At 42.5% G+C, this 23,112-nt stretch overlaps 1 protein-coding gene across 8 annotated transcripts in view; it reads left to right on the plus strand.

Moving 5' to 3' along the window:
• Positions 1-201: 201 nt before the first annotated feature.
• The window catches only part of RAP1B (RAP1B, member of RAS oncogene family), a 31,996-nt gene continuing 9,085 nt past the window's right edge, over positions 202-23,112 (plus strand). Inside the window, exons 1-5 of one of the 8 annotated variants that reach the window (XM_050708215.1) lie at positions 209-364; positions 6,697-6,975; positions 7,050-7,183; positions 18,879-18,963; positions 20,373-20,441. In XM_050708215.1, coding sequence (XP_050564172.1) covers positions 18,907-18,963; positions 20,373-20,441 — 126 coding nt within the window. In that variant the 5' untranslated portion in view covers positions 209-364; positions 6,697-6,975; positions 7,050-7,183; positions 18,879-18,906. Of the gene's footprint in view, positions 365-6,696; positions 7,184-14,841; positions 14,973-18,878; positions 18,964-20,372; positions 20,442-23,112 lie in introns of those variants that run through there. The other 7 variants (XM_035544277.2, XM_035544280.2, XM_050708214.1 and 4 more) reach the window with 7 other exon arrangements.

The following is a 23,112-nucleotide window of genomic DNA, read 5'->3' on the forward strand; positions in this document are numbered from 1 at the left end:
AACCCCGGGGGGACAAGCCCGGGGGGCTGCGTCCCCTCAGAGGGGGCAGCGCTGAGGGGAAGGGGGCGAAGGGAAGGGGGCCGGGCGCCTGCGCGGTGGCAGCGCGGCGGCGGGGTCAGCCCTTCCCCTCCCTCCTTCCCCTCCCTCCCTCTTTCCCTTCCCGTCCCTTCCCTTCCCTTCCCGTCCCCGCCCCGCCGCCAGAGCGAGGCTGGCCGTGCGGCGTCACGGCGACGGCCCCAAGCCGCGCCCCGGCACAGGCAGCCAGAGGCGGCGGGCGGAGCGGAGCGCAGCGCAGGGCAGCGCAGCGCAGCGCGGCGCAGGGCAGCGGGCTCGGCCGGCGGGCGGGGAGCGGAGGCGCTGTCCGGTAAGGTGGCGGCTGGGAGGGGAGAGAAGGGGCAGCAGGCTGAACATGGCGGAGCCGCCGCCGCCTCGAGGCGCGGGGGCCGCCCGGGAGCGGGGCGCTGAGGGACGGGGGGGGTGGGGGTGTGTGTGGGGGGGTGATCGGGGGAGGGTGGAGGGGCCGTGCCCGGCCCTCGCCCCGCCGCCGGTGCCCGCGGCCGAAGTTGGAGCGGGGGCGGAAAGTTGCGGCCCCGGCGGCGGGGCGAGGGGAGGCGCCCGGGGAGGGCCGGGCCCCAGCCCCAGCCCCGGTGGTGGCGGCGGCGGTGCCGGCAGCGGGAAGTCCGAGCCGGGCCCCACCTCGTCCGGCCGCACGCCGCCGCTTCCGCCCGCCCGGGGCTCCTGGGGAGGGGGGGCGGACCGGGACCGGGGCCGGGCCCCGCTGCTCAGCCCCCGGGGGTGGCGGCGAGGACGAGGCCGGAAGGGACGCGGCCCGGCCCGGCTCCGCTGTGGCAGCAAATGGAAGAGCTGGTCCTGCGCCCCGCCGGCGCAGCCCCTTCGTTCCCCCCCCCCCGGATAAACCCCAAAAACCCACACAATGCCGGCCCCTCCCGTCTGAGCGTGGAGGTGGGAGGCAGAGCGAAGTTTGCGAAGGGGCAGAGCGAAACGCGAGCCTTTGGGCTGGCCTCGGACGACAAAAAGAGGATGGTGGGGCGCCAGGGCTCCGGCCCGAGGCTCACCGCCTCCCCGCCTCGAGGGGGGGAGGAAAATTCCCCCCCGTGCCGTGGGCACGGCACCGAGGTGGTAAAGGGCCAATAAAGGGGATGTTTCAGAGGTGCCCCGCTTGAAAATCGCGTGGTTTGTGTGTGTCTTCCTGCATTTAGGTGTTTTGAGTAGTGTAACTTGCTATTTCCACCATCTAACAGCTGGGTTGTGTCCCAAATTGGAGTACGTAGACAGTGAATGACAAAGACTTTTTTAGGTACTCTTTCATGGTAAACTGCGTTGAAATCACCGTTACAAGAAAAAAGAAGCCGGAAAACAATCTTCTTTTTCCCACAGATTATAATTAAGAGATAAAGAAGCAATCACGTTGTCTTATATAGTAACCACTCAAAAATAAACGCATTTCCCTTTGGAAAGAGGTTCTTTTCTCCCCCACAGAAAACCTGAAAAATGAACCCAACGATCTGCTTTTAGATGACTTACATCAATGCTAAAATCTCAAGTTTTGGGAAAACAAACCTTAATTTCTAGTACAGTCAAGCGTTTTCACTTTCTTTATCCATTCCTTTTTTTAAAACTCTTGTTCCAACTCTATCCTGTAGACTTCATTCTAGCTAAAAACGAGCCGAGGGAATAGTGAAGGTTGCCTTGGTCGTTTGCACCAAAGGCTTTGCAGATAAACTTTCTAAATAACGATGTGCAGTGTTCCGATCCTTGGTGCCTGTGTGTTTTCAGGGTCGTGTCATGCACTTGTATGAACTTCTTCAAGTTTAGCTTGCAACTGGAGGGTAAGGCTTTATGTAGCTAAATAGCTGAGGTTTGAGTTGCTCCATATGCTATAAATGTCATGCGTCCTTTTTTTTAATTTTTTTAGCAAAGCTGATCATACGTGGCACCTGTCTGCCGGGGGGTGAGTTAAAGTGCAAAACAGAGCTGAGAGACTATAAGCATAAAAACAGAAGTCATATGAAAAAAAAAATAGTCTTTTGTACTTTTTGTAAGTGGAGGTCCTGCTTCGATTGCTGTATGCATGCACCAGATAAGTTTTCTGAGTGCAATTAAAATTTTGCTATTCTGTTCTCGAGCTCTGCTGCAGGACAGGTCATCAAAAATAAATCTGAAGTGAGCCATGACAGTTTTCTTTGTGCTGTGCCAGTTTTACAGAGCGAAGCTGACTGTCTTTAATTTGAGAGCCTTTCTGGAGCAGAAGCAAACAGATGGGAATCTAGGTGAGAGCCTACAAAAGCAGAAAGAAATTACTTGTATGGCTGAGAAAGGAAGCGTGCTGAAGATGACTTAGCTTGTGATCTAGCACTTAGTAAGCACAGGAACTGAAATAAAAAGGTGTCCACCTATCGTCTGGAATATGAGAAGTGCAGGAGTCACAGAAGTACTTGAGTACTCGGTGTGCGCGTTGCTGTAGTGCCAGTCCTGGCATCCGTAGCGGTCTGCTGCCTGCTCCGAGCTAGAGAGGTGCTCCAAAGGGCAGGGATAGCGTACGGATTAAAAACAGGCGTGCGGTTATCCTTGGGTGGATGGTGAGACAATAGCTGGGTCCTTGGCCGGTAATGCTGAGATGACTTTCAGATACCTAACTGACTTCTGAGAGTGCCCTGTAATTCTCCAGGGCACGCTCTGCAATTTCTCTCAAGCTATTGTGAGTTTTAATCAGAATTACTCTTAGTAAATAGATGGCTAAGTATATGCTATGCAACAGAAGCTTGTATTTAGCTTGTGGTTGCAAGCAGTGCCACTCTTCTGTCTCAGAACAAATACAGGAGCAGACTGAAGTACTCTGTGTAATGTCAGTGTATTGAGTCCCCGCTGAGCTGGGGCAGGCTTCTGCTGAGTTCTGTCGCATCTAGGTCAGGTAGAGGGATATTTTAGACAGCCTCCTTCTTTGGAGAGATGGAGGGAGTGACTGCAGCAGCTACACCTTCCTATCTGAAGGCAGGCTTTGTTTTCCTGCTCACATATGGTTGAGAGAGTCTGATTGTATTCTTCTCGGATAAAGCAGGGAAAAGGAAGGTGCTTTTTTGTTATCTGAAGGCATTTAATAGGGGACCTGCTTATTACTTGACACTTCCCAAAGTTGTTCAGCAGTCGACTGCAGGAGTGTCTGAGCATCTCACTCAGAGCATCTCATGTGACGCTTCCTTCTCGGGGCCTGTCAAACACGAGAAAACTGAGTGGGATAGGCAGAGTAAAAGTGAGTTTCTTACGAGGCTGTGACACTTTGCTTGTAGTAGGCAAGCGGTGTTTGGAGACGGTCGGAGACCTCGTCTGGTGGTGCAGATTGTTTCTTGATAGCACAACTGAGCGAGGCTACCTTCGGAAGTGGTGGTGAGTTCTGGCTTGCAGCCCTTGTCTCCCATGCTTTAGGATGCCTAAAGAAACACTGGACAACTAAAAAGGCCTCCTTTTTTCCTTTTTTTTTTTTTTTTTTTTAAACTGTCTGCACATCTCTGTGCTGTGAACTCCCAGCAATCTCCATGGTCTTTTAGCGACAAGGAAAGGGAGGAAGGCTGTACGCACCATGTTGGCAATCTGCCTCTTGAGCGACTTTCGAAATACACAATGAGTTGTGGGCCCTCTAGCTCTTCAGGATGCTCTCTGCTCAAAGGCAGGGTTTTTCCCAGCACCGTCCCTCAGTGGAGCAGTGGGGTGAAGGCTCTGTACGACCCCGCAGGGAAGCAAAGCTAAAGGAGCTGCTCGGAGCTGAAGCAGGCAGGAGAGGAGGCGTTTGGCAGCATCGAGCGCATTGTCCCGCTCAGCTTTCTAGTTATTAATCTAAGGAGCTGATGTTGTTTGAAGTAAATCCCTGCTCTGCGACTCTGAAAAGAGACTGCCAATTACAGTAAACGTGGTTAGCTCAGCCTCGGCCAAGGGAGGAAGGCCAGACCAGAGTGCAGAAGTGGGAGAGCCTGCCTGGCCCTTCTCATGGACGAGTGCTTGCGTCCTGCGGCACAGAAACAGCATCTCGTGTTTCCCTCCAGCCTGAGATCCTCTTCAGGGAACCCCTGGCTGCTCAGATCAACCTATCGTTCCTGCAGCTGTTACAACACAGGAAGGTGTTCGAAATCCTAATCATTTGACCAGTTCTTCTGCAGAAAGGATACCGGGTGGCGGTGTTCCTAATTCATGAAATAATTTTCAAGGTAACCCTAATCTTAGGGCCATGAGAAGTTTTGTATCATTAAATTTCTGGACAGTGTTGAAGAACTGGAACAGGAGACCAGTTTATTTTCGATAACTGAAGACAAACCTTAAAGCAAGCATCTGCAACTAATTCCTGGCTTTCCTCATAGAAACTCTGAAGAAAATGTGCTCTTTGCATCAAAATGTATTGATGTTGATGTGAATGTTAACTGTTAACCTTACTTGCTTTAACTATAAGGTTTTATTAATCTTGGTCCTTTTAAGTAAAAGGAAAAGATGCAATTCTGCAAGGTTATTTTCTTTAGCATGGCCTACTTCATAACTTCATGAAATGAGTTGGACAAAGCTGAAATGAATTCGCTATCTGTTGCCCAAATCATGCATGTTGGCCAGCCTCCTCTTCAGTTAATCTAAAATAACTCCCAAATACAAATAGTCCCTGCAAGTGTTCCTTTTTGTTGCTCTGTGTTAATTATCTTAGCTTTTGGAGTCTTCTCTTTTTTTTTTTTTTCCCCACACAGTCTGCTTCTGCAACCTAGTCAGTTGTCTTGATTTTTTTTTTCATGCCTTCAATGAAGGGAAACTCTTTAAGGTATTCTTCATGTATCGAGAAGAAGCAAAAAGGGAACCACCACGTGTCTTAAAGATGAGCTGCAGACACCTGTGAGTTACCTGTGTGGAGCTTGAGAGGGGAGGAAGAGGAGACAGGGGGAGGACCTGAACGATGCTAGGTGTGGGACTTCATTCAGCATTACTGAAATCAAAGTGTGTTCAAGAGATGTAGGGCCAGAGCAGCTACTTCCTTTTTAAAGGCTGAGCTTCACATGCAGTCAAATTTTTATTTAAGATGAAGTTAATAAGCTGAAAACCATTTGGACTGCCCCAGACCCTGGACAAAACTGATAGCCAAGTTGCACAATTCTTGTGCGCAGTTAAACTTCTGTAACACCTGGTCTGATACTTCCCCAAAAGTGATTCACTGGAAGAGGAGTGGAAAGCTGAAGCACATCTTGTTTTTTTCTAAACGTGGAGGAGAGCAAACTGGACTGTAGTATAGAGGTAATCTGTTAAATGGAAGTTATTTAAGAACCCTTCTCCACGACATAGTATTTAGGGCTGGATTTATTTGTTTATAAGGTGATATTTACACTTGAGACTGAGCTGTGTGCTTGTGTGTCCAGCTTGTGTGGTCAAGTGCAAGGGCAGTCCAGGGGCATACTGGGCAGGAACCTTTTGCTTATTAACCTTGCAAGCCTTAAGTAGGTAAGGTGAATTGTTAAGACATTGTAAGACACAGTCGGTAACCCTCCTCTCATCTTTCATTATGAAACTGCTTACAAGATAATGTTCCAAAAGCTTGATGTCCTTAAAAAAGATGACCCATAAAACATACCATGCCTAGTTTCTCGTTGGTTATTGCAGACAACATTGGTAAAGGATTTTCTCAGGGTTGGAAAAGTATGTAAATTAATACAGCAAAATCTCAATTCTTGTGCTCCTGCAGTTATATAGTTAGTGTGTTTGTATAAGGGTGGATCAGACTGGCTTTCTGTCACCCTTCTGACTTGTTTTAAATGGAGAATTGATGGTGAACATGGTATTCTTAACCACGTTGCGCTGTTATTTATGCATATGGTTCAGCTGTGTATGTGTACGGGAAGTGCTCTGTGTCTTCATGGATGCCACCATGAGCAGCATCAGAAACGTGAGTTCTTTGCGAGTATGAATTCATCCTCAGAGTTCTTGCCCGTGTTATTACCAGTCCACAGATGAATTTCTGAAGTCATTTAACATCATCAGTCCTCACTGAGTAGAAGCACCCAAGTCGAGTTGCCTTGGACTTGTGTTCTTAACGTGCTGTGAAATGCTTTGCTACAAACCCAACTTCTTGCTGACACTAGTTATTTGGGAATATGCCGTGCTTCTAGAAATCGGTGCCAAATTGTCATCTTAGCACTTGGTGGAGCATAAGAGACTGTGGAGTAGTCCTGTGGCATCGAGCAGGAACACTGGAAGAGGCAAAAATAGCTGACTGTCATGCTAGAGAATTGCTCTTCCGTCTTTCTCATAAATCTCATCTGATTTATGCAGCAGATTAGGAGATATCTCGCCGAAGAGGCAAGAGGCATCCTGTTACTTGATTATACATCATTCTGGGCTTTGAATAAGTTTGGAGACCAGCAGGGGGAAGCTTGTGATCCCACAATAAATCTAGGCACTCATAACTTTCGTTCTAACTAGATGCTTGATTTTTCACATGCTCTTACTTTTGGTGCAGAATTTTCCGCTTGCTTTTTATACTGGAGAGAAACAAGCATTTCTGAATCACACTCATTTGTTCATTGCATGCTCTTTCAGTTTGTTACCTTTTCACCTTGCTTTATGTTTGAGTATGCCCCTTGCTTTCTTTTATTTTTTTTTTTTATTTGTATGATGCTCTTTCCTTTTCTGATCTCCCTAAACCTTTTATTTCAGGAAACGCCCTGAGCTATATTGAGGTTCAGCCAGAGATCTTGCATAGAAAACCAAAGTGTGGTGGCTGAAGTTCTGCAAAAATGGAGTAGCTGAAAGCGCAGTTCTACAATAAAGTGCTTTAGGCCACTGTATGTGTGAGTGTTTGGCATCTTTTTGATCTGTGTTGCTTTTCATCAAATTCCTAAAAGAATCTCAGAAGAGAAATGCTGTGTCTATGTGAGCAGGAATTAGAGTGAGGAAATGGAGTACTACGTGTGAAGCCGTCAATGAAAAGAGCGAGTAGGTTGTACAGTTTGTTTCTTGACAAACAAAGATACAAGAAGTCCTGAAGCTGCCTTTTTCTTTTCTGCTAGGAATCTGGGTCCTGCCTAGCCAGCATGTTAACGAAGAAGCAACATTACATGCACGTTAGTTTGGACTTACTTAACTACAGCAGGCAATAAGTATAGCCTTGCTCACTGGAAGTAAATCCTGCTCCTAACTAGAGGCAAGATCTTAAGATACAGTTTGCAAATATGTATTTTTTTCAAATTTCTCGAGTTGAAAATATTTGTAGTCTCAAATCATGTAATTCTTCCTTAGTTAACTGCGTGCAGAGTGCTTTTTAGAAATGAAATTCTGTGCTGTACGTTTCATAAAGGAAAGCCAAAACCTCTTTTGGAAGTTGAATGCTGAACCTGCTGTGACAGCAGACGTGAAGGTAAGGAACCATTCGCAGCCTTATCTACAGAAGGCTGAAGTCACATGTTGAAAACCCAAAAAGAGGATGCACTGGCTGTACTGGGAACTCCCTGAGCGATGTGGAAATACAAGAGTGGTTTTGTGAAGGATAAACTTGCTTCACTGGAACACGGGGTGAACTGAAAAGTTGTTCTTCCACTCAGGCTTTGCCCAAAATACAGGTTGTTTTGAGATGCATATATTTGATTTCCTGGAGGTAAAACTTGTTCAGGAAAACGTTTAGGATGTGGTGGTAATACCTGCTCAAATAGTGTGGTGATTGTCGTAGTCTGAATAATAGATGACTCTTAGATGAGCAGGCATGCTGCTCTGTATATAGAAAGGTCTTTCTGCCCAAACCTCTGGAGCTGACTTTAAATTTCGGTATGCTTTGGACATCATCTGCTGCCCTGTGAAAGTATGTGTTTGATTTAACTTAACAGCAAAGCAAATCTTAAGGAAGTACAGGTTTCTCCAGTAAATGACAAGCTTTGAAGATGTAGAGGAACCAAAAACTTGTGGTCTGAACAAGAACTAGGCTGATCTTAAGAAGATTGAAATAGACTCTTGTGGAGACTTGTTTAATCAAGTTTAACCCATACTAATTCGGTAACTCACTAAAGATCTAGTCCATGTAATAGCGGTGTGGGGCTGAGTGTGATTCAAATTCATTTGGTTAAAATTCTTTAGCTTTGCGTGTAGGTGTCATTGTGTGTGTGAGCTTAGGCTTACAAACATGAATTGCTTCTCTTTGGGCTCCTGCTCGTAACTGTCAGATTTTTCCTTCTCGGAAATTTCTGACCCATTTAATAAGATTTTTTGGGGGGCTGTCTGAGATGCATCAGCTGCTCACAAAGCAGAGGCAGAATTACTGCTGATCACAGCTTGGCATGTGAAGATAAGCTGGCATTTATTTTAGTGTTTTTTAAACACTCTGGTGTGAAGCTGCAGCAACTTAGCAGTTGCCTCAACAACAAACAAGTCTGCGGATCTGCATCTGTGCAGGGCTTTGGAGTTAAGTTAAGGCACCTTACTGAGGGCACTGTCCAAATGCCCCTCGAACACCGGCAGGCACAGGGCATCAACCACCTTGCTAGGAAGCCTGGTCCAGGGTTTGGCCACCCTCACAAAGAGATTTTTCCTCGTGCCCAGCCTGAAGCCCCCCTGGCGCAGCTCTGGGCCGTCCCCAGGTGTCCCGGGGAGCAAAGGCCGGCACCTCCCTCCCCGCTCGCCCTCCTCGGGAAGCTGCCGAGAGCCAGGAGGTCGCCTCTCAGCCTCCTTGTCTCCAGCCCAGGCAGCCCAAGGGCCTCAGCCTGCCCTCATAGCACGTGCCTTCTGCCCGAGTTTCAGCCACTTCCATGAAGTGTTTCATATCTCGCACAAACTCACCTTCATCGGTGGATTCAGCTAATAAACTGTGAAAAGAAGCAATTAAGTCACGCCTCCATTATTGCAGAAGTTGAATAATCGCGTGGCAGAAGATGGTAGCTATTGCTGGTGGTTTGTGTGTGCTTTTTTTTTTGCCTAACTTAACCTCATGATGGAAATCTTAAGCTTTAAAAAAGGAACTGTTTATGAAGTTATGTATAACTCGAGTAATGTTTGCTCACATTCAAATAACCATGCTTCTGTTGAGGAAGCATTGATTGAGAGCTCAAAACAGGCACGAGTTATAATTACTTGACTTTTCTGCTATGGTTCATTTATCATAGAAGAGCTAATTTTGTTGCTGTAATGATTGCTAGTACCTACTATTCTCAGTTTGCATAGGATCAGTGTCCTTTCAGCAGATAAAACTTCTAATCTTAATTAGAATGGCACATGAGAATTGGTAAGACTGATCTCAGGCTACTATCCTGAGTTGTAATGGAGGGACTGTAAATCATACTACGGAAGGATACTTCGGCATAAGTTGCACTTTGGAAGATGACTTTTTTTCAGTATATCATGATGTTGTTAGCTTCTAACTGGAAATAGGAACTTTTCAGATGGTGGTTGAAGAACTGTATGCATAGGAGCTACACAAGCCAGTCTTCAGTGGCCAGTAACAAAAGGTGATCTAATGATGAGGGAAATGTCTGTGCCTTGATGATGTGTAAGTAATGTCAACAAATCAGGACTGAAATCCAACTTTTAATATTGAAGACGGTGCAAGTAGGCATGAAAGAATGCAAGCTCTGGTATTGCCAGGCCTGTCCACGATGCGTGGATTATAGAGACAAACTGGCAGGAGGGACAAAGATTCAGGACGTCCTGGAATTGCAGCTGTACTCAGCGTTGCCGTACGTTTGAAGGTGGAAACCTGACACGAGGCTGGATGGCTTCAGCAGCCAGCGGCACAAGCAGAGGAGAGCTAAGGTTGGCAGATGTTACACAGATAGCGCATGGAATTTGAGTGTAGGTCTCGTTTCTATGACAGGAGTAAAGCTGCCTTTTTTCCTAAGAGGAGTATCTTAAGCCAACCTACAAGCTTATTTTTTGACTTAACTTTCAAACTGCAGAAGTGCATTTTTACAAGGGAAGTATCTTGACTCTGAAAACTTGCACGCCTCAGTTGTAGTCCTGCTATTTTTGTCTCTATTTGTAACTTGAAAGATAAAATTTACTCGAATGGTTACGACGATAAGCAAATGATCTGATCTGCTGTTAATCAGGAGGAGACACTGGGAGGTGTATCGGGTCAAACCTGGCAGGTTCACCATGTCCCTTAATTAATAAGTTAAGGCAGTCTATTAATTAATAAGTTTTAGAGCTAAATACCGGTCCTTCTCTAATGACAGTAGAGACGAGCTTACAGCTGTAAATTGCTGTCTCAGTTCTCAAAATTTGCTGCATAGTTGAATACTTAGTTTATGGCTGGCAAGATATTATAATGTGATAATTATGCTTTCTCTGAATTTAATGTATTTGTAGTGTTTTTAAAAATCTTTGTGCTTTTTCTACTTACTGTCTGCCTAGAGTTTTCTTTGCAAGCATCAGAAACATTTGCAATTCAGTTTCTTTAGAAATTCTGAGATCATCGTTTTAGCTGGAAGTCAGACTGGTAGAGCACGCACAAACAACTTCTCTGGGGGATGGTGGTGTTTTACTGAGATTGGAAGAAAAGGTGTCACTGCAAACAGTTACCAAAAGTAAATCTGATAAAAGTTACAAAGTCCAACTGAGGCTTAAATAGGCTTAATATAACTTAATTTTGAGTCCCTTATAAAACCTGAATTGGCATAGTTGAGTTTTTGCATAAAACTGAAACTTCAGCTCAGTATTGGAGCATTGCATTATTTTTTAGTAGCTTAAGAGTGTTCATTGCATCACTTGTTTTGAAACAAGCTGGCTTTTTATGCTTGGTATGAAACTGCTTTAAGTTGGTCTCACGCTTGGAACCTCTCATCCTGAGATACCTGTGGCTTCAAGTACGCCGGTTTTCAGCCTTAGAACATGCATCAGGTGTGCATTTAGATTTAAGATCTAGCTGGGAGATAACTTTGACTTTGGGAGGGGGGGGGAAATTACTCAGTTACACTAATTATAGACCCCGGAACTACCCAGAGGTAAGCTTGAATGTGACATTTAGTGTGCTAGATCCTTTGCAGAACTTCTCTGTGTATGTCATACTAATCAAGGTAGTTCCCTTCAATGATGGGAGGAAAACTTGGTTATCTCTGTAGGATGAGCATCCCCATGGGATATTCAAATAGTAACTTAAACCTCCGTGCCCTGCTTGTGCTGCAGTAACTTGTTTTAGTGTCTTTGCCACTTTCTCAGGTGGTGAGTATGACTTCCTGTCACTGGGTAAGTTTAATCGTCCAGGCAAGTTTTCAAGGATAGTTTGGCATCAGTTAAAATACTTGAAGATAATTGAAGAAATATTTTTGTCCAAGAAAAACTGCTGCATTAGGGCCCAGAAGAACTAGCTAGCTAACTGACAAATCCTTTTCTTTCTGAAATAGCTTCTTGTCTTGACAAAAAGGTGTCAAAATCAGGTAAAAACTAGAAACAAAAACTTTTAGCTTTGTTTACTGAACAACTGATTTGCTTCCAGAAAGTCTGCATTAGTAATGGATTAGCTATTTTTCCCAGAGACTTGAGTATAAACGTCTTCAATTAGACTCTACCATCTTTTCATTGTATCTTGTCTCGAATTGATTTCGGAATAATGTTTTCTGTAGATAAGTGTGATAAAGTCAACTCTGGAGTATTTTAACTCAACTCTTGTAAGAGAGATCACCCTATTGAGCAAGGATTATATGAGTTGCTTTAATTCCTAAAACATCTAAAAACTTGTGGAAGTGAATGGACTGAGAAAACCCTCCTTGGCTTGGAGTTTAGAGCTAAGAATTTAGGACTTCTCCTCGTGTATATATTTGAGGAATGGTAAGAACAGCCCATGTTCTCCCTAACCACCTGTTCCAATGACGAAGGGGCTCTAAACCAAGAGACTCAAAACTTGGTGGAATCTGGATAGCCCAGGCAATTACAAAGATTTAGGTTTAGCCAGTACCAGAGGTGGGAAGCATCTTTCCTTGTAAGGTACAATCCCATGGCCATGGTCAGACTGACCGAGTCCTGTGAATGAGCTAGAGGTGTTTTTCAAAATGTCTGACCGCTGTCTTGTCATTCTACCTCAGGGCTAATATCCCCTCTCTGAGAAGTAGGATTTCTTTTCCATGGGGAGTTTCTCAACTGGTAAGCAGGTAAACCGGTCAGTTGATTTGCTTGATCTGTCATTCAGATGTTCGAAACTTATTACTTATGGAAAGAGTTGAGAGGAGATTAAGAGCACTGTTCCCAAGGTGGTTCTAACAAAACGCCTCTTCTGAAGAGGTAAATATGCGGAGGCAGAAAAGTTATGAAAATTTCAGTGAATGCACTGAACAATACAACCAGTACATCAAGACCTGAACATGAGAGCGATGTCTGTAAAGTTCTGAGAATGATAATGCTTCTGGGAAGGACTATTTGCTTAATTCCATACCTGAACAACTTGTTCGCATAAGCAAGTCTCAGGGATATCTTCAAGGACTGAATGTGTTTAGTTCCTGTTTTGGCCTGGAGGTGAGTTCCAGTTCCAGCTTCATTTGGTTTAATATCACTTGGAAAGATTGATTGATTGGCTTTCCCATTCCTCAGACAGGTAACAAAGTTGAATCAGAAACCAAAATTTGAGGCTGAAGGAGTTGAACAAAAATTAGCAAACTAAATTCTAACCCCCAAAAAACTTGTCTTCATAACTGTCATATTGAGTCCAAATCCTTTCAGGTGCCTCAAATGGTATTTGAACTTGCCTGAATTCTGAGTTCTTCATTGTGTGCTTGCTTTTTAGGAAGGCTTTACAGGCAGTAAGTGTGCAGCATCTTCAGTCATCACTAAAAGAGCATTTTTTATTTCTTGACTTCCTTAAGTGAACCATCACTTTGGTTCACCTTTGTCTGGAGACATGCTTCAAGAAAGCTCTCCAGAAAATGTCCAGGAGGCACTTTTTCCCAATTTATCTGATCAGGGCAGAAGCTGAAAGCAAGTTCTGTGTAGAGGGGCCTTGAAAGATGTGAACCTTTTAAAGCGTTTCCTTTCCAGTGGATTGTCTTGCTTAAGCTTTCCTTTTTCTGTTCAAATGGTGTTCATTCAAAGATGCCCTTTGAAGAATGCGCAGTGATTTATCGGATGAAGCGTCCAGTCATTTGCATAAACTGGAGGAGCAAGGGCTTTATCAAGTACTTCGATTTTGAAGAAGTGTGCCAGTCAGAAGTAGAATTAAGTAAGCAGTCATCCTGCTTCAGGAAGAATTCTCCTCTAAGTTCCTTGTTTACTCTCAACTGTATACTTCCTTAGTTATCATCTTTGAGTTAGTTATCACCTTCTAGTACTCTATTCAAAACTGGGATGACCAAAAAACAAGAATATCTGTCATCTCTGGTCTGTATTCAAGAGGTGATAAAAGCAGGATGAGACTAGGAGTAATCCCCTTCCCGACAGTGTGAGAGATGGCAGGGTAAGAAAAATTAACATTGTTCTTTTTAATGTATTAATATATGTATTAATGTAGTACATTAGTTACATTAACGCGCTGTATATTAATGCAGTGTAGTAACACTAATGCATTAATATATGCATTAATTAGTAAAAGTAATATAGACGAATAAGAGCTGCTGGTGGCTTTATGGACTGTTACACCTCAGGAAGCACACAAGGCAGTTACTGAAGTCACGTCAACTCCATCAACTGTGAGTGCCAAAGTGAGCTCACTACTTCTGAGAGACCGCGTATTTCAGACAGCGCTGGAGTCCAGTTTGTGTGAAATGGTGTTTCTTGGAGAAGAGTAAGTTCTCTTATTTTCTAGCTAAATCTTGCATTGGATGTCTCCAGAATTCGGTTATGCTGATGATATCCTTGTATATAAACACTTGTCTCAGTTGTGAAAGACATTCCCTGATCCAGTGAAGGAGGGGAAGGCCACCGTTTTTGCATGCTTCCTGTCTTCCTCTTTTTTAGTGCCTGCATAGAGACCACAGTGGACAAACTTTTTCTGCCTAACATTAGAGGAGCAGAAAAATGAAAAAGCCAAGGAATTATTGCTCTCATTCCTCAAAGGCCTGTCAGCTTAAAGATAGCCACCCTTCAAAGCAGTGTAAATCTCTGTTAAAATACTCTACTAAAAGAAGAGGGAAGGTAGGGATTCAAACAAATTGCTAGGTTTATTTGGTCAGAATAAGTTTGAAATTATTTGTGTCTAATTGCTGGGCAATTCTGTGGATACTTCTTATAAACTACTGTCCAATAAATCTTTTTGCTTATCTGTTAGTCAGGTACTGTGCTATTTTCCTTTTGATTACACCCTTCTGAGTATATCCATTTCTCGTTCCCCCTGAGACTGGGTGATCCGGGGAGTACAGACAAACGTTGTTGGACTTGACCCTGTCTTGTTCTGGGTGCTCTGACCATGCTGTGATATGGCTGTGGCGTTAGCATGCTAACTTTTAGGTAGGAAACACGCAAGCCTAACTGTCTCCTGATTTGAATGAGTGAGATCTTGTCATTAGATCAAAGGATCTAATGATTCTTTCTCTATTTTTTCCGGTTAAGTAATACAATTGCTTTCTGATAGCTTTGGAATGAAAGGGTATCATTGAAACGTCTGGTTTGTGCCAACTGCTGAAAGCTATTCTGAACGTACCACTTCTGAAGGTGCCACTTTGAGCTCTTGTCTGGATAGTACAAGTGGCTTCATAACCATGTACTCTTCCAAGGTTCTTCCAGTCACTTTTTTTCTCCTGTTGTGGTTGTGGGAGAGAGAAGGGCAGGAGAACATGTGAAATGCAAGGGGTAGATTTTATAAGCAGAGATTGCACGCAGTCAGTATCTGTTCTAGAATAGCTAGAGAAGTGTGTTTGTTTGTTTGTTTGTTTTTGTTTTTGTTTTTCCCCAGGCAGAGAAGGCCATCCACCAGAAACTTGTGCACCCATCTTAGGTTTTACAGCATGCGTAGCTTTCAACAGCTGAATTTTTTACATCAGTGTCCTGCTTTGAAGCTTAATGGCTTCTGTTGTTTAAAACGCCATTAGGTAACTGAAATATTGTGTGCTTTATGGCTTAAACCTCCCCTTCTATCCTTTGTCTTCCATCTTTCTCCTCTGCTTCCACCATTTGTCATAAATGAGTCAACAAGAAAGCGTCAGCACTGGATGGAGCTGAATACAATATTAATTCCAGAATCAAGCATTATGTCAACCCGAAAAGCAAAGTTCGAGTAAGATCAAGGCTTAGGATGCAAGCAGTCCGTACACCACGCGATGCAGGATGCGTTTGAGCTAGAGCAGGGCCAGGTCGGGCTAGTCAGGAATCGCTGGAAAGTCAAGTTCAGGCAGGATCAGAGTCCTAACCCAGGCTGGGCACGCTTACAGCCAACGGGCATACTGGTCAGTGGAAAAAGTGCTGACTTCTTATTTTTACTCCACATATCTGCTAGTCTGCCATGCTCCTAGCTTTGAAGACTGGTGGTTTCTTAGTTGAGAAAGAGACAGAGACCTCTAACCAGGAAATTTTGCTTTCCTTCGGAAAGTTCTCTCAGCCACGAAGTGAGTATCTTTCCTATTAGAAAGCAGTAAAAGGAAGGTGAAGTGACTTCAGGGCTGCTATCCAGAGCCTGTGGGTTGGGAGCAGATGACAGCTGGTACTTCTGCAGGTGTTATTCCAGAGTTAGCTTGAAGAAAGTGTTTTGGAAAACAGGTTTTGTGTTTCATTCCAAAGCTTTTTGCTTAGGCATTTCACAGATTAAGAAGACTGGCTGACCAAGCTGTAATAATGTATATGTGCTTCAATTACGTACCGTAACCAAAAGCAGTGACACCAGCTCCAGAGCATTGGCTATTTAGGGCTTTTCTTCCAAACCTGGATGCGAAAAGCAGCTTTGGCTTGTGTTAAACTCTCCTGAAAGTCACAAATGACTCAAACCACTAGGTGAGCAGCAGCTATTGAATATCTATTCTAAGTCCTATTACTTCTAAATTACTGTCAGCCTTCGTTACTGACATCCGCGTATTTAGTTGCTAACTTCAGACCGAATACTGAAAAATTCTGCTGAAACCATCCTTTACAAGACAGTGAAATTGCTGCAGTTCACCCAGATTACTGCACTGGGATTTCCCCTCTTCTGACTAAGTTTGTCATTCTAGTGACACCTTTCCAAAAATAAAGACATAACTGAATGTTTGTTTTAAAGAAATGACAGGTGAAGTAATTACAGGCTTAACTTGTCTTGAGTTTGAAAGGTGTATTTAAGTACAGTTAGACGATCCTTTTTCTTCCTTGTAGAAAGGTTGGACGACTTAGGGTTTTGTGGATCTAACTAAACATTTATGATGGTGCAAAACAGATAAAACAGTGTGCTTGGCTCTGGTGGAAGAAAACTACTTAAAGGGAGGAATGAAAAGTTGTTCTATTAGGTATGAAATTGGATAGTCCTGATGTTTGTTGGTAAACAGAAGCCTGTGGAGAGACCTACATTGCTGGGCACCAGGTCGGTATTAGTTCCTCGCTGCTTTCTCCTTGCACACCCATTGCTTGCTTAAAGCACAAGAAATAGTTTAGGTAAATAAAATTGCTCATGACGTGTTTGCAAGAGCCTGGCTTCTTGATTTCTCAGTCTTCAGATAATGTGGGGTTAATCATTGATGGCGTAGATGGGCACTAACATGGAGGTGCTCTAATTTCTGTGTAAATCGTCTTTGTGGTGTGTTCTAAACAGATGGCATGACTCCCAGAGATGCTGTGAGGTTACTGCTGATGAGAAGGCTATGTCCTACCTTGCTTCTTCTTCCCTTCTTTACAGGAAAGTTCTGGGGGAGGAGGATTTTACCTTTCTAAAGGCAGGGAAAGTATACAAAAACGGGTAACTCAATTTGGTACATGCTGGAGTCAGTGCAGGGAAGGAACTGAGACCTTCCTCCTGTAGCGTGACAGCTGCAGCAGTTCTTGGTTGCCTGCAGGACAGTAAGAGGTACATTTTCTTGTGCACATAACCCAAAGACCTGCCCCAACATCTGTGGCCCTGTTTCTGTTTTTGCCAGGCTCCTTCCAGTGAAGATGAGCAGGCAGATCCAGCAGGCAGCTATAGGTGGGCACACCAGCTAGTACACAACTCCCAGCTTCTTGGAGAAGAAGGGTCTCAAAGTAGTATTTTGGTTGCTTCAAGTTAGTCGTAAAACCACAGTTGTTATAACTGCATTTAGGTATCTAGCAGAACATTAATCATTCCTCAGATTTAAGCAGGTTTTTTATTATTTTTTTAATGCTAACTTCTGGGATCCTGCTGTTCTTTTTGAAAAATATTTGCTTGGTGGGAAGAGTTTGGTTTAATTTTCTTACACGAGTCTCTCTGTGAATGATTCTTCGTTTGGCATTTAAGTGTTTCAGGATGAGAAAATATATGCCATCTCCACTTCAATAATTGTTTCTTATTAACAGTAACTGTTAGCTTTACTACAGTAGGGTTTATTCAATATTTCTTTTATGGCAGAACAGTAATGTGAGAGAGAAAATACTATTTATCTGATGGTTTGCAGCTTTCTGTTGTAGCTTCATTAAGAGTTGGTGGTTTGAAAAATGGCTGCTATGTAATAAAATCCTTAAGCCTTTTTATCAAACTCTGCTTAGTGAATTGGGTTGTGGTGTCAAGGTTGTGCTTTCTGGATGTTGATCAAACTTGGAGCCAGTAGATACAAGCTCTGGCTGATGCTCCACGTAGATGACGCCACAAATGAAGAGATGCTGTTCACTAAAGAAGCTTCCTATCTGTTTTTTTAGTCAGTACTGATGTTCTTAGTGGTGTGGTGCGGTTTTTCAGAGGAAACTGGAGACGTTTCGTTCAAGTCAGCTTGTATGAGCAAAACCACTTGCACATGTGTATGTATATGAAATTATGAAAACTTGTGCGATATGAAACAAGTTTGGGGGATGGCTGAGAAGAGGATGTAGTAGCTGTGAAACTTTTTAGAATTGCTACATCAGTACTATAGGTAATGAGCATTAGCAGCTGTTTACCTGATAAACATACTCAGTACTGGGAATGCAGCTGTAAAACTGCAAGCTCTTCAGGCATCTGAGTGACTCTTGAGGATAATGACTTTGGTCTCCTGTTGCAAGATACATAGTGCAAGGAACTTCTTGTGAGTGGAAAAAGTTCTTGAGAAACCTGTGAATCACCTTAATGCTCCCTGCAATAGTCACAGCGAGGTGCTGAAGACTTGCTTTCCTGTCTAGAAAAGCTTGTGTAAGTTCTTGTGATGAACACAGATCAATGAATGGTGTGCTGTGATACAAGTAATTTCCCTATGAATAGGAGTAAATTTAATTTCTGTGCCTAATTCCTCCGTGCTATAAATGAAGGACACCTATCCATCCAGAGGCCTCTGAGGGAGTGCTGTGTGCGTGTAGGTATGAGCAGCTCTGCCAGGTACTTGGGCACTTCCTTCAAAACACCTGGGATATTTTGGCAAGATCACAATACTGAGCTCTTCATTACAAAGAGTCTTAATCTGTTCTTGCCTTTTCTCCAAAGTACTGTTTCTTAGGATATAAAAATCTCCATTTGAAAAACATTTCCAAGTCTGTAATGTTTTGAGTCTGAAACTACACACAATAACACGTGAATAACAGAACTTCTTGAAGTCTCAAAATCCTGTTCAAAAGAAGCACTTGGCGGTAGTTCACTTGTACTAGGTGAAAAAGTATTATTGATCATCATTATTGTCTTGAATAAGTGGCCATAGTGTCCATACTGTGTAATAATTGAAGTGACATCCTGCTTAGGTTACGCCTGCTTATAATGGTGTCTCTCCTGCCTTTATAATTTTATATCAGTATTTAACTGTTCATATCTTGTTATACATGCAAGCGAACAGTGTCTGTAGTAATGCTAAAATAGCAATCCTGTTGGAAAAAAACGGTGAATAATTTATTGTGTGTTTTAGGTATTGAGGGCGATTTATCTCTTGCATCATGCGTGAATACAAGCTAGTGGTTCTTGGTTCTGGAGGTGTTGGAAAGTCTGCTCTGGTAAGTACTATGAAGCAGTTGAAGTTTTTCTTAGATTTCTGGTGTCTTGCTTTTTCTCCAATACTCTCTACTAACCCATTATTTTTGCAAACTCACGTTAAAAAAATAAGTAATGACTGCTGAGGGTTCCTGGCTAGAATGGCTACACCCTTTGCTGTGTATCTGTCAGCACTTTCTGGGTGTATCCGCATCCAGTGGTGCACTCTCGCATGCTGGTATTTTTGGATGTGGTTGGCTGCTGGTGCTTGGTCAGATCTTTGCCCATCCCACACAGTGAAATGCATAACCAAAGCATTATGAAGGTCTCTGGCTTCACTGGATAACGCAGGCATGCATAGGTTCGTGGGAAATCAAGCTGCTTTGGGAAACCAACATGATGAACTGTGCCAGGCATGTGCCTGGCCATGGTAACTTCTGTCTCTAGAAAGTTCTCTGGTGTACTGGTTGCCTAATGTTTGTTAGTGTCCAAAACACTCATTTTTTAAATGCAAATAACTTCTATCCATCTGCATATTCATGGGAAGTTTGTCATGTTTTCTACATCTGTGCTTGCAAGTAGGTGAATAACTGCAGCAGGTGGATGACCGTACACCAAAGAGCTTGGGAGTTTCAGCTAAATGGGTACAGAAAAGTTGCAGTCAGACTGACATAGACTAGCACTAAAAACGTTCACAGAATATGAAGTTTTCAGCTCAACTGAGAACTTTATATCTTTCAGTTTAATTGCGCACCTTATCATAAAGTAAGATCTAGAGGCCCACTTTATCAGGTAGAAGTTATTCTTTTACAAAGCAATTCCTAAAGGAAGACACGTGACAAATCATCTTAGGTTATAAAAGAACTCTTTCCTTCACCTCTCCGTTCTTACCTTACTGCAGCATGTCTGGATTTGAACCTGTCCATGCTCTGACTTGGCCATTGAGTCTTAAAGTTCCACTTGGGCTAAAAACCTCCTATGTGCTAGGTATACAGGAATATCTCATTGATTTTAGTTAGGAGTATTAAATGCTGGCAGTTATTTTTTGACTAATTCCTTTGCTGGCAGATAAGTAGTAAAAGATGCAGTAGTTCTAAATACAAATGTAAAAGCCATGCAGCTATACAGTATCCTATTCAACTAAAAAATAATAATGATTCCAAAAGTTAGACAAACCTTAAATCAATGCATGCTTTAGTTTTTATGCTCCAAGTGAGTGCCTAAAAGAAAGTGTAGTATTACTTTATCTAACAATACGTAGTCAAATAGGCATATGCCTCTAACTTACTGTAATTTCACTTCATTTATAGTCATCAGTCACTTAGTTTGCCTTCAAAACTGTGATGGATAAGTGAATATACACCTAGAACAGTAATTTGTGACATTTTGTACAGTATACAAGAAGGATCTTACAAGAACTTTTGTGTTGCAGACTGTACAGTTTGTTCAAGGAATATTTGTTGAAAAATACGATCCTACGATAGAAGATTCCTACAGAAAGGTAAGTGCAAAGATGTTCTTGTGTTACAGGAACTTAAATACTTGCTTCAAGCTGCAGTAGATGTCAAATATTTGAGGTTTTTGCTTCAAAAAGGGTATGCCTGGTAACGTCATGGAATACCTAGTATCTTAAGTTTGAAATGCAAAGTTGTTCTTGAGAAGTCTGTCTAAAAGGAGTAATGCAAGATTAGCCTTTTAGTAGTTAGGGATAGTACTTTACTGGCTTGTCAGTTTAAAAAAATAACTTGTCAGAAATGAACACAAATATTTTTATTATATAAATATATATACATATTTATTATTTTATACTTACATATAAATATAGTGATGTATTTATGGTTTTGTATAAAAATGCACATAGATGCATACAGCTGTATATTGAGTTAGTGTCTGCAGGCAGATTTGGACCTGTATTCCAGAGGCTCTGAACGTCTTTGCTACTATGAAAATGTACTAAAACCAAATTCAGGCTCACCTTCAGAATACAAGAGGAAACATACTGTACTCCTAACAATTTCACTGATAGCTTGATACGCTTCCATTAGATGGACTGCTGTTTTATTAATATGTTGACACAAACCTATCATAAATGAACAAACACTCTGGCCTGTTAGTTCCTCTCTTCTCATCTTCAGCATGACAGGCTGCAAGGCCTGACTCTGCTTGCATTATCTTGAAATCTCCATATTGCTCACTTTTCAGTTTCAGCTGAGACCATGATTAATATTCCAGGCTAAGACGGCTTGCATCTGGACTACTACCAAAAGAGTTAACCGTTTGGTGAAGCAGATCGGTGTCCGTTTCTTAAACTCTTTCATTTTGTTACGTGAATTACTTCCCAGTTGTACTGATCCTCTGATGGAACTCACCACAGGACCACAGAAATACTACTTTCTATATAGAGGAGGAAAGGTACACAAACCCTAGCTAGGGATGGGGCTGAGACTGCAGGACGTCCTCTTTCAGCAGTGGGGCTGTATTTCTGTCGGAATAAAGAGGCGCATTAACAGCCATTGCAGCTATAGTTATCAGGAGCTCTTCTGAACAGAAGAGGAATTAAAGCAAAACAATTTCACATTTGTTTTCTTTGACTTCATAGAAATCTGTATGCTGGAAAAAACCTAGTCTTACTTGAGCGTGTGGGCTTTCAAACAGGACCAGAACTCTTATTAAAGACATAATGGCAGGAAAAAAAATTATGTAGCAACTTATTTTTTTGTTGTTGTTTTTGTTGTTTGTATTAGAGGAGTAGGGATTTTGAAACTGTGATATTCAGTGGGTCTGACATAGCAAAGGCCCTGCAATAAATGACTTCAAAAATACTCACAACCTGTTCTGAGTTAAAATGTTTCCCTTGTTATATATTTGCATTCTTCAGGTCACATTAGATTTCTGATGTTTGTTGGATGATTTTTTCCAATGAATGGTTCTGTGGAGTCTGAAAAAGTGAAGCCATCTCAAGAAATTTGCCTTTTGTTAGTGATTTTTTTACCAGAGATCTTACAGTGTTTCTTTCAGTTTTGGTCGTGAAACAACTAGGAATATCTCTTTGTACACTTATTTTCAAATCAGCCAGTGTAAGTTTTTTGCTTAAGTCTGGATGACACTTTATGCTGTTGTTTTCTTCACTCTAGGTAATATTCTAACTTGCTTCTTGACTCAAGTGGCTTTATTTGTTTGGCAGTTGCAATTCTGTATTCTTAATGTTAAATCTAATTTTAAAGTATGTGAAGTTGAGAGAATGTGGCTTGAAAAACTTTGTTTGTCTGCAACTAAATTTTAAAACAGTAAAATAATTGAGCATCTTGAAACTTAGCCTTGATTTACTCATCAAACCCAAGGGAATGGGTGCTGCTTAATTAGCTTGAATACTTTTGTCAGCAATACATGCTAAAATCGTGACTATTAAAGGAATTTCCATTCCTGGGGGGCATGAGGGAGGTATGAGAGGAGTGGAAGTAACTTTTTCCCCCAAAGCTCTAATCTAGTTACAGAAGAAAAACTTGAAGTTAAACTACTGATAAGGGATGTATCAGGAATGAGGGACACACAGTTCTTTTTGAGTGTTCATCTGCCAACTAGGAATTTTACATGAATACAATTAAGGGAAGTGTCCTGATAGGTTGAAAGAAAAAAAAAAAAATCTGATCAGCTTGCTTGAAACAGCTTGAGGGCACTTCCATGTCCTTTGTTACCCTGGAAGACGTTTTCTTATTTAGGGGATGCAGGGAGGTGTAGAAACTAGACGGGAACTCTGAAATAGATGCAGAAATTGATCTGGTTTCCTAAACTTTCTATTTTTAAGCTGAATCAGTATCCTAATTAGTGTCACTAAAGGCTTAATTTTGGGAAATCAGTCTCAGTGGCTTGCTTGGTGTATTGTATGTTGTGTACCGCTTATTGATTTAAATGACTATTAAATGAGCATTAGTGTGCCAATTCAATTTTGTAGGTTTCACCTGGACTTTTCTGTGAATGATCCCTGGAACAAGTAGAAATGACTTGTGTTAGTTGCTGGTAACTGTTACTACAAATTTAGCAACCTTCATTTTCCATAATCAAAAATTCCTAATCACTTTGCAAAGTGGTACTTGGCTGCTGAGGCTGCTTTTGAAAATGTCACAGGGGCTCTTTGAAAACCTTTCTCCTGCTGTTTTCAAAGTGTATCTCTG

This window comes from Cygnus atratus, chromosome 1, assembly GCF_013377495.2.
Source record: "Cygnus atratus isolate AKBS03 ecotype Queensland, Australia chromosome 1, CAtr_DNAZoo_HiC_assembly, whole genome shotgun sequence".
In the NCBI taxonomy this organism is placed as follows: Eukaryota; Metazoa; Chordata; class Aves; order Anseriformes; family Anatidae; genus Cygnus; species Cygnus atratus.